A 12,088-nucleotide genomic window follows, 5' to 3' on the forward strand; every position below is an offset into this window, starting at 1 on the left:
TTTTGAGAAAAGATGTAAAAGCAAGATACAGTTGCTTTGTGCAGTTGTTTCTTTTGGTGGCCTGTGAAATTTGTCTGATAGTCGACCTGACAAAACAGGGGTGCGAAACGAAAGCATCCTCTCTCACCCTCTTGTCTCAGTCCACACTTGCCTACTCTCCTTCTCCATTCTCAGACGTAGTATTCTTTGTCCTTGTTCTTTTTGCCCTTTGTGATGGCCTTTGCCACAGAGGCCGTTGCTGTGCTTTTGTCCTTGACCACTGCTCCGTTGCCCTCCACAGTGGAGTTGTTGGCAAAATTGTGGCTCTGGTCTGTCTGGTAGGAGCCCTCATCCCGGTTCCGGTACTTGTACATGGCATAGAGGAGGATAAGAATGCAGAGAGCAGCAGCAGCCACGATACCAACCACCATCCCCGTGGTGCTACTGGACTCCCTGATCACCTCCACGGCACCGGGCTGGCTCTTTTCGTCGGGGGCTGTGGGGTTGGCTGTGGGCACATGGGGAAAATTGGGTGGGTAAGTTAGTCCTGGTGTGTTTCGGGATGATGGAGGAGCAGGGGGCAGAAGCACCTGGTCACGGGTGTTCATTTTGCCTGCGGGAATGTGGAGCTGGTCGGGGTTGGTGGTGGGAACAAAAGGAGGTAGGGGGCGGGGTTTCTGGACTCCACCCTCACCGGCGGCGGGAGGTGGAGGAAGGACTGTCCTGTCAGTGACCATGGGGGAGTTATTATTGTAAAAGTCCTCGTCATCGGATTCCGTCATCTCCCCAGAGCCGAAGGCCGAAACCTCCACAGGGTCACCGCAGTCCTCCTGGTCCGGGGGGCAGGAAGGGTGAGGAGGGAGTATCAGGGACTCTTTGGTGGTTTCAAGTGGGGAGAGGAGGGTGGGAGGAGGAGGGATGACGGGGTAACGGGTGGCGATGGATGGGGGCTCAAGGGAATCCACTGTTATTATAGGCAACACTAATTCACCTCCTAGAAAGGAAACAGAAAAGGTAGGGGATCCTAAATTAGAACAACATTAAAACCGAAAAATTCTGGCTGAACAGTTGTGCTCATTAAGGTGGAGGCACAATCTGCTCATTATGCAGATTATTGCTGAGGAATTAGACTAATATTAACTGGCTTATCAGTGATATTATTTATAGTGACGGCACATATCATGCCGATTTCTATAATACAAGGTTATTTACATCAACGTTTGGCACAAATAGAGAAAAACCTAATTAAAACCCGTCATGATGCTGTCTTGAAGGTATGCAGCTCTGAATTTTCATATGCAGTCGATGTGTGGGTGTGCGCAATTTCAAAATATAATACAGCAAAAAACATAGAGGAGCTCACATGCAGACACAAACAGACAAGATGACCCTTGAGAGGCGGCAGCAGAATGAAGAGCACATAATAAACAAAAGAGCAGTAAATGAAATTGCCATGCTGCTGTATGCACTTCTGTAGGCTGAGGTTAGGGGATGACAAGAGAGCAGACAGGTTATTGTATAAAGGAATCACACACATAATACCGCGGCCTGCTGAAAGCAAACAATGTCTCATGAATATTTTTAATCATTAGATATAGATTCCTCAGCACATAATATACTCTCCTATATATTTATATATATACTATGTAAATATGTATCTTTGATCTGTCTCTTCGGTCAGAATGTCTCCTGGTTGTGGAGGAATATTTCAGTCTGCAGTTAAACAGATATTTATGGCCACTAGGTTCTCTTTCATCATTAGTTGAGTCACACTTGAGCCTGAGCCAGCAACAAACAATTCTGATAAGGTCATATTAATAATTGAGGCACCAATAATAAGGGCAGACTCATTCTTAAGTTCCACAGCTTGTTTCCGTCACAAGCCTCTTCTACAGCCATTCACTCTTAATGACTGCAGTACACTCCACAAAGACAGTCTTTGATCCAATTTCGTGAGATAAAGATGGATGTAGAAATTCACGCAAGTTGCCAGCCGTGATAGTGTCACGTGTCATCACGGCAAAATGGTTTTGACCAGTTTGGCAGCTGTTATGGACAGATTTAGTCAACATGACAGCGTCACGATGCAGACATATGACTTTACAGGTGTGTTGCTGAGATCAAAATGAAGTTCGAAGATGGGCGTGGTCTGACCCATTAATACTGAGTGCACATCTGATAATGAAGTGATGACTACTGAGGTCGGAGCATCAGCATGTTGGTAGGTGTTACGGGTGGTGTGAGCCCATTGCAAGATGGTCTCTCGTTGATTCTTTAACAACTATCCAAAGGAGGACAGCTGGCTAACAGAATGCCTGAATAAATGAGTGCAAGATAGCGGTAGAAACATCTTACAGAGAAGAGAGAATGGATTTTTTATTTTTTTTCCAAATGATGGTGCATTTCATCAACAATGCTCGGTTAAAAACAACATGACTTGTAGTTAGAAAGGCGCTCTGCTATCATCTTTTTTTTGGCCACGGCTGACCCACCTGTTCCTGGCTCACACTCTTCCAGGTCCTCATCATCACTTGGACACTCAGCTGATGCCACCAAAATATCATCGGAGTTCTGAGGCTGAAAGAAAATAAGAGAAGAAAATAAATCACAGCATACACATTTCCATCATCGAGATTTGCAGTCACTTTTTTTTATGATTGTGTTTTCAGACTGACTTTCCTATTTGATGAAAACCTGCAGTATGCAGCAGTGTACCACATTACTGTTTTTGCTTGGAGCAAAACTACTAAGACTACAAGTTCGACATGAGCCCATATGCAGCTGCTTTTTATTCTGTACCCCTGTGGCAGACTTTATGTATGAACAAACAAAGTAAAAATATTACTGATGGGGATTCTCAGTAGACTAAGTGCTGTTCCAATGTTTCCATTTAATTTGACATAATTTGGTCTTGTACGATTATTTGTTATAAATATTTTGTATATTGCACAAAACACAAAGGACCCTCACAATCTCAAACAGATCTTTAATATGCCTAAATTAGATTTTAGGATGCACAGTGGACTCTGAGTGGAGAGAGGATTGGAATAGATGGCTTACTAATGGACTTACCGGGATAAATTGAATATATATAGCAGGTAATTTTAGGGAAACTGAAATAGAAACGTACTGACAAATGCAGTTTTAAGAGGAGAGGTGGTGGGGTTTTATTAACCTGCTGACAACCAAAACCTGCCAGCAGGTTTGAAAGACATGTTGTCTAAAAAAAGATTGTATAATTTATCAGCCTGACACATCAGATTTTCAACTTATGATGGCGTGTGAATGCATCATGTGCGGCGTGCTGTTCCATCAGCCAGTTTTACCAATTATAACCTTCAAATTATATTTCACCCAAATCTCTTTTAAGCACGTCTTCAAACATTTGCTGTTTGCAGGAGCCACAGTCTGTTTTAAAAAAAAAAGGGTTAAAATGAAATTTTTCAAAATTTGGTTTTCAGCTTTTGGATTAAAAATCAACTCAGTTCAAACAGTCATTGTTAATGTTCACATGAAGTATTGTGACGCCTCAATGCGTAAAAATGTGCTCACGTTTTAAAATAATTGCAGTCGTTCAACATATGAATGTTATTGTTGTACTTACATTTGGAAATAAAGGAAGTTATATGTGAATTTGAAGTCAGACACACTGGACCACCTTCCATTTAGTGTATGTGTAAATATTTTTAAATAACATTTACATATGGGTGCAATTCATGTAATTCATACATGATTCTAATGATTTCCCTGCAGTAGAGTCCACAGTGGATTGTGGATGTTTCAGTTAGAAGCAAGTTGATACAGATTTTGTGTTAAATGTCTAGAGAGGTAATTGTACTTATATGTGGAGCTTTTTTACTTTTTTTATTTTCTTTCAGGCTTCAACAGCAACTTCTGTCTTGATTACCAATTAAAGAAAAAAGAATACATTTCCTCCTAGAGAGCGTTCATATTCAGAAAGCAAGAGCTCAGAGAGTTCATCTTCCTCCGAGGTTCAGCTCCTCAAAATCAGAAAAAGAAGCCAATTTAAACGTTGGTGTTATTTTACTTCAAAAAAAAAAGTTTTAAGTTTTAATGAATGAACTAGGGTTATTATTCTACAGCTGAATGCCACGCCCGCTGCAACTGTAGAGAGGAACCGAAGAGTCAAACGTTCTGTCTGATTGTCCCTGGTTGTGTGACTGTGTTCTTTTATTTGCACAGACTGACACGTTTAAACTTCAGACTGCACAAGATTAATGGAAAAAAAAACCCTCCAACTATGAGCAGAAAGTGACAAATGACACTGGGATTGAACAAGTGTGAAGAATCCAGGTGAGTTATTTTATGCCCGTACATGACTAATAATAGAAGAGAAGCTGCCTGTAGCTCTCTTTTTTTTGGTTAGTCTGGGCGTTAAATTAGTTTTGGCAAGGTACATGTAAAGAAACTGAAAGTATCATTCAGTTTTGGTTTTGTACCATTCATAATTTTGATTAAAAAACCAATAATGTTGGCTGAGACAATTCAGAATGCTGTGAAATATATTATTAAAGTACAACTTGCAATCGGTTTTGCTCATCCTTGAGTCTGCACAATTCACAGACACATTTTCAATATTTAAAGGAAATAGAACATCAATATAAATTCTCAGAAATGTGAAATATACTTTGGGAAGCAATTAAAAGTCTTGAAAAAAAAAAAGACACAAAGCATTCCATCGCTACAAACATACTTAGTTAAAACAATGTACCTCTGTAATTGCACTATTTTAAAATCACTTTTACCTCTTGGGAAAATTAAAAACATCCTTCATCCAAGTAACAAGCCAATTAACTCTCAGCAAGCAAACATCCAAGTCTCCCCACATATTCCTTTAAATTCCCTGACCTTTGAGATGCTCTCCCTCAAGCTGGGTGAGCGCTGCCTGCGGGTGGTGGTGGTAGCCATCGTGGTGGTGGTCTCCATGATGGTGGTGGACATATCGGACACCGCCAGCGGAGTGGCGGAGGTGGTGTCGGTGGTCAGCACGGAGAGCGAGTCTCCGACCAGGCGCAGGTTCCCCTCCACCTGCACGCTGGGATCATTTTCTGCTGCCAGTTTGAGCACCTGGAGGCCGTTGTAGTAGAGCCCTGAAATCTGACCCTGGAAGGGCCGACCCTTGTCATGACCGCCAATTTTAATGGCCGCCTGGCTGTTAAAGATGGTCAACTGTCTCCCTAAAGTTAGACAGAGACACAGAGAAAGAAAAGGTGGGAGGGAAAAAAAAGGAGGAGAGAATGGCAGAGCAGACACAGAGAGGTCATATGGGAGATTTTGCACAGGAGCATCATTTGAACCAGGTGGATTTAGTGATTATAGACAAATTAGTTTAAAGGTTGATTTAGATGTTATAGGGAGGGTTAGTTAGCAGCAGGTTTATAATTTTGACTTCACACATGCAGGTTACAACAGGAGGCCTGTTTAGGTGTCTATTTAAGTGTTTTGTTAAGGCAGAGGTTTTGAAATATCACACATTAAATTAGCAAACTGTCTGCGGGGACAGACCAGATGTTTTTCCAGGATAGTTATTTATGTCTTAGCTCTAAAATAGATGGTGCAAGGATGCGCATCTAATGGCTTCTTCTTCTTTTTTTTTTCTTTTTTTTTTTTACAGAGAATTATTAAATTGGCAGTCTGTGTACAGCTAAATGACAGTAAAAGTTAAACTCCCTCCTCCTTCTGACTTTATCAGCCATTAGGCCATTAAAACATGCTTAGCTCTGGGTTCCCCCTAGTCCAATTGTTTCACCTCCTGAAAGGGGCAATGATATCTAACAGCACCATTGTCAGCAGCTTCACTGATAAGCAGTGTTACATCAGAGGAGGACTGCAGTAATGGGCTCATCTCAGGAGAATACTTATTAGCAAAGTTAATGGCTGCAAACAGTGATCTGCTTTAACAGCCTGTCAGAGCTGTTTTGTTGCAGCGAAAAACTTGAGCTTGGAAGTCTGACATGGGGGTTGTAGTACAACGCCAAGGCAATGCAAGGTTACAAGGAACAAGAAAGAGGGAGAAGAAGTTCACTAGTGGGATCACATCCAGGCATTACGGTTTAAAATGTTCAGTTATTAACAGGGAGCGAGCCTCGCTCAGGTTATGTCACATGTTAGTTTCACTGAAAATGTTACACAGCATTTTAATGGATTTTACGTAGAATAATTACACACAGCATCTAATTACACACAGTGGTTAAGAGGGATGGTAGAGGGTTAGACAAGGGTTATGTGCGTTTAGTTAATTTAGTTTAAAATCTTTGTTAAGGTGCAGATTTTCCACAAGGTGTAAGGGTGACAAAAATAAATGGCAAGAATCCTTTTGCTTTCACACTTATTTTTCCACTTGAACCTACACGGTGGCCGTCAAAATCCACAGCCAATTGAAGCTTCCAATTAAAACGGAAAATACACAGCGCCATCCTTGTCACCCTTGTCTTCTGGCACTGCACCTCTCATGGGGGAAGGTTATTTAGTGGTTATTTCAAGGGTTAATTAATTAATCAATTAATTTTTACCTTTATCGAGTAGCCACTCGTCAACTACCCGACCAAGTCTGTATGGCATTCTTTGTCTAGCAATAGCCAGTCGCTCATTATCATAGTGTCCTTCAAAGAATTTGGAGAGACAGATTAAAGGTTAAAGTCTGCAAGCTGAAAGATCACATGGTTAGAAACAATGTTATAACGGCTAACAGGTTTAACAAGTTATCAATTTTAACCCAGCTGTGAGTTAAAAGAAACTTGTGCTTTACTTAGTGTTATCTAGTTATTACAGTGTTATTGCTAATTAGAGTACTGTTTAGGCTATTTATAATGTGCTACACTAGTTAGAGTTATTTAGCTAATGTTTTTAGCAAAGAATAGTCTTCAATAAATATCAATTACAGCAGAAATAATTTTATGTACCGTATACAATAGAGGTTAATTCAGATTAACACAAGAAACACATGAAATATTCAACAAAGACAATCAAGAAAACAGTTTCGACAGCAATATTCAATCTGCAGTTAGAGCAAAAAACAGACATTAGACTTTGAATTTGACCTGAGACAGAGAGCCGAAGTCTCATCTCACTTCAGTTCCACACTATGTCTTTATAACACAGTGTGTAATAAACATACCGTGTTTTAACTGTAGCTCCCATGACATACTGATGGCAACATCAAATAGTCATGGGGAATGGTTAAATTCTGCAAAAAAAATAACCAATTGCGGTTATGTATTTATGCATGATTTTGACACTTTTTTAGCACTCCAGCAGAGAACAAACATCACATTTCCAGTTTTTGAAAAGATGGAAATCAGGGCTAATAGGCCAGAAGCTGACTGGACTTCAGCTCTCTGTTAAACACATGCAAACACAAAACAGTGATAAATCAAAGTCAAACCGCAACAAGAAATATATGATAACAACAGTGTGACTTGTTTCCGGACAACAGCAGAGTCCAGTTAATATTAGTGCGACAAATATCCCTAATTAAGTCCAGCACTGAAGAGTTTCTATTCATCAGCTGTGATGTGTCACAAACTTTACAACCGGTAAATTCTTGTTGACGTTGCTTATAAATGAACACATGTGCAAGGTGTCCTGTTCTGTGTATAAGCGTGTGTCAGTAAAGATTATTTTCAAACATGTTTAACCAGCATATAATAAATAAAAATATAAATAAATAGCTAGAAATGAATAAAACATAGCAGCTGTTCAAAGTAAGCTATGTTGTTGAACATGAAATAGTAATGAATGAATAAATAGGATTAGGATTACTGAGCAACATGAGGAAGGAGGCAGAGTACATGACAGTTAAAACGAAGCTTACCTAGACAAGTGTTTTTACAGTTTGATTTAATATGGAGCAGATTTCAAAATAAGTGATCATTTATTGAACCCTCAGAGAACTGCAGGAGGTGTGTCTACATCTTTCCTCTAACAAATGTAAATAACGTCGCTTATTTTACCTTACCCCATGCTGTTGATTTCCATTTAAAGCCAAAAACAATCAGTAATGTTTCATTATACTCGTAATTATCGCCTATGTGGTGTACACTCTCTTTACAGCAGCAACGAGCACCCTTATTTATGATTGCTGCGATGCACTTCAGTCATTTACCATTTGAAATGATTCAAATCCACTGATTACCGAGTGGAAGCTGACAGAAAGGTGCGCGCGCGGCCGTCTCCATTATACTGCTTTGATTTATGTACAACTGCGGCATATGCGTGTGAGCCTGGAGCACCAGCTGGAGGCAGAGAAGGGACTTGGTTTCCTCCCGCCGAGCCAGCTGGTGCACCTGTTCCGAATAAGGTTAACTGGTTGATTGGTTTTGAACAGGTTAAAGCACATGAGGTCATGATCGCATTATGTATGCTGTTTGAAAATGTATTTATTTTTTGTAGGAGGTTTATGCGTATATTAACCCTCTGAACCCCAAAACCTGCCAGGAGGTTTGAAAGGCATACTATCTCATAAAAAAATGTCCAAATTCAACTATTTATCAGAGCCAGAGACTGTAGCAATAGAAAGAATTTTTGAAAATACAACATTCTGACGGTCTTTGAACTGCTCGTCCGTGATGCGGGATTCCACCATCTATGGTATGTCAAGATGCTGTTTCTTTTCTAGTATAGAAAAATATTTAACATGTTAATTCCAGTTTTTTTTTTTTTAAAGAAGTTAAATAAATATATAACAATTACAATAAAGAATTCCTTCTTCTTTTCTTTCATTGTATGTCTTTTGTGATTTATGGCATTATTAGTCTGTCACACAGCACAGAAGACATTTTTGAGCTCTACTTCCAGCTGTGGTGGTGCTGTTTCCATTGAGGTGCTTTATACTGCAGTGAAAAATGAGCCCACGCTGAGTAAAAATGTGACAGGAGCAAAAAATGCTTGTGGCTCAGAGGGTTAAACACATTCGCACATGCATTAGTGAGTTTTAAGCCCTTTTCCCCTCTTCGGTCTGTGTACCTTTGTGCTTACGCGGATCCTGTCAACATTTAATATCTAATTCCAGAAATGTACTGACATTTTCCTAAAAGCGACCAACCAGGCTACAATTTATCAAGATAGATATACTTACTTGAACACAAAACATAATATAAAATTGAAATGTTGAGCACATAACTGTCAGAATACAATATAATGTGATATGTGTGTATGAAAAAAGTGACGTTTACTTGATGTTCGTGTTCAGTGGATGGATCGAGCCAACAAAATTTTGAATGTCAACAAGAATTCGTCAGCTGAATTATCAGCAACAGATTTACCCCTCAGTCAGCTGTGTCTCTTTAAACGTATGCCCAGAGGTTCGTTCAATAACAACAAATAAATGTTATATTCGGCTTGTGCAGTCCTCCAACCACATAAGTATACTTAAAGGTAGAGTCAGCAATTCTAATCCCACAGTTTCTGTCACATTCAGTGAACATCTCCTCACAGTCTGCTAGCTGTCTGTTCTGTGTATGAGTTGAAGAAAATCCTTTGTTGGTACATGGAAAACAAACAAAGTGGCTTGTACTGATCCACAACACTCGTCCAGTGTGTCCTGTGCATGTTCATGCTTGTGCACAGGACAGAGGGAAAGGGAGAGGGAAGGGAGATGGATGGAAAGAGGGACGTGTGAGCAAAAGAGACGATAAATGTGGCACATGCTAATTCTCTAAATAGTTCAATTTCAACATTTTTTTCTTTAGAAATGCAGAATCCACCCTTAAGTACATCTTTTAGTAAGGTTTAGAAAACCCCACTTGGGCCACGGATGCATCCTAACCACCTCACAGCAAATACAACAGCAGCTGATGAAAGCTCTTTCATTGCTAGACTTACTTAGAAAGACTGCTTTAGGCAAATGTATCCATTTCAGATTATTAGATTTTTATACCGGATGACATGTTCAGTTGTGTGAGTGAAACAACTTAATAGATAACTTACAGACTGATGAAATTACTAGACAGGGAAGCTGAATCAAAATAAGCAACTGGGCAAATTGCCAATCAGTTCTTTGCCAAACATATTTCATAACTGCTCATTCAGTGATTTATTTTTGACATGCAATCCTCTCTCGCTAATCCATATGGTCCATGCTGTCTCTCTATGCGTCAGAAAAACGGCACAGTTTGTGTCATCAGTCTTACCTGGCGGGTAACGCTCAATGACTGGATGGTTGTCCACCTGGAGAGTGGCATTGCCACCACTGCGTGTGAAGCGCACAACATGGTACTTGCCATCATTTACTATGACAGCGGGCTCATCGATGGTGATGTCATCTGTCCCCACGTTGAAGATGACACCGATCTTTCCTTGATCCTGCAGGCGGACACCAAAGAATGAATGTGACTCATTAAACAAACGACAGAAAGTTGTATGCAAGGCAAGCCTCCTCCCGTGGGTTTGAAGACAGCCCAAGACAGGGACACTCATTTAGCAATTACTTAAAAATAAATAAATGTCAGGGCTAAGCCTACTTAGAGGCCTTCCTCTGCTGCTTAGGGCCTGACCTGAGAGCTTTCGGGGCATTACCCTGGAGGCCCCTCTGCCCCACTTCATACTGCTGCTGGGTATTGTCAGCAAAACGAAGTAAAACTAAGGCTAGTAGCAAAGAGGTGGGGTTGATCATGGTTATAGCTATAGTTGATTGGATACATTCATTTTTTCAGCTCATCTATCACATTGTCATGTCCTCCTCACTCCTCTATGCACATCAACACACCCAACATGGAAAATCTTTGTATATGCAGACATTTCCAGACACAGTGTCAGTAACAGGGTGTATATAAAAGGTTAATTTACTTCTAACGTCACAACACAAGCTTTGTCTTGAAGTCAACATGCTTTCATCTTTTCTTGGGGCTCTGTAGTCCCATTTGAACATTCATATTGAAACAAAAATATGGAGACTATGGAGTTTTTATCTACTTGTCAAGCCAGAACCCTCGTTTAAGCAGAAAAGCATCATCATTTGTGACATGGACAGTATGTTTAGTTCTTTCTTTAGGGTTCAGCGCCATTTCCCCTAAACAGCCAGCTCAGGTTTCCTGATGTGGATCACTCCTGACAGAATCCTGCTGTTTCTCTTTTGGTTGACCAACTTCTCTCCCTGTCAGCCTCTCCCTGCTCCTGCCAACCTTCTGCAAAGGTCAAAGCTGCTTCTCAAGCTAGCCTTTGGGTGGCACTAATAGGAAACATTGGAAACAGAGTGTGTTGGGTCTCTGTGCCCATCTAGCCTTTGTAGACTCGCTGTCTGGCAGTCATTCTAAATGGAACGCAAGGTCAAAGTGCTAATGTAGAAATACTGAGAAAGAGCACACAGCCATGCAGGAGCACATTACCTCAACTTAGGTTAGGTTTTGACTACGTTGGATCTACAAATTACACTAACATTTAGCATTTACAAAATTAAATGGGACACATCCTGTTAGCCTGAAGTTAAGGTGCGGCAATAAAAGCCAGAAAACCAAATTGCACCATCACAGTTATCGAATGTCAGCCAAGTGATTATGCAACGAACGCCTGTTGTATCTTATGTCTCACATGCACAGTAACATGTTGCGCACAACATAGGTGATATGTAATTCCACCCTCGTAACATGTGTCTCTCAGCAGTGCACTATCAAGGACAAAGTCTGCAGCTTCTTATTTAAACACCCTTAACTCCGGCGGCTGCTTGCACTGTATCACGCTTTCAACCAGGGAGCGAAGACGAAGTAAACAGTGGAATTGGCTGGTGCAGTGTTTTATTCAAATAAAACTCTGCAAACTGCTGGTCCTCTATGGCTCATGATGCACACAATATTTACTGGCCTTACAGCCATTATGTAAATATCTTCAACACTCAGCCTTACATTGCAATTGGATTTCCTGATTTCAGAGTTGCACAGCTTATTCCGCACCATTTTATACAACTGATTGCTCCCTTTCTCTCCTACCTCCAATATTGCATTACGAACCCGCAGACTAAATATTCAAATACGTAGTCAAAAATACTTCTCTTCTTGCCTTGATGGCGGCTGCTATTGTGTGATGTAAAACCTGCCTCGGTGCTTTGCTCTCAACCCTAATCATATGTAAAATCATTCGAGAAACCTTTTGAATT

At 40.5% G+C, this 12,088-nt stretch overlaps 1 protein-coding gene across 3 annotated transcripts in view; it reads right to left on the reverse strand.

The window, feature by feature from the left end:
- Nucleotides 1–12,088, reverse strand: part of nrxn2a (neurexin 2a) — a 78,583-nt gene continuing 66,495 nt past the window's right edge. The window contains exons 12-16 of one of the 3 annotated variants that reach the window (XM_008281067.1): nucleotides 10,131–10,302; nucleotides 4,849–5,177; nucleotides 2,472–2,550; nucleotides 1,361–1,369; nucleotides 1–487 (exon numbers count right to left, since the gene is read on the reverse strand). In XM_008281067.1, the coding sequence (XP_008279289.1) occupies nucleotides 171–487; nucleotides 1,361–1,369; nucleotides 2,472–2,550; nucleotides 4,849–5,177; nucleotides 10,131–10,302 (906 nt within the window). In that variant the 3' untranslated portion in view covers nucleotides 1–170. Of the gene's footprint in view, nucleotides 974–1,360; nucleotides 1,370–2,471; nucleotides 2,551–4,848; nucleotides 5,178–6,512; nucleotides 6,603–10,130; nucleotides 10,303–12,088 lie in introns of all 3 variants that reach the window. The other 2 variants (XM_008281068.1, XM_008281066.1) reach the window with 2 other exon arrangements.

The sequence above is a fragment of the Stegastes partitus genome, unplaced genomic scaffold (assembly GCF_000690725.1).
Source record: "Stegastes partitus isolate 25-593 unplaced genomic scaffold, Stegastes_partitus-1.0.2 Scaffold221, whole genome shotgun sequence".
Taxonomy (NCBI): Eukaryota; Metazoa; Chordata; class Actinopteri; family Pomacentridae; genus Stegastes; species Stegastes partitus.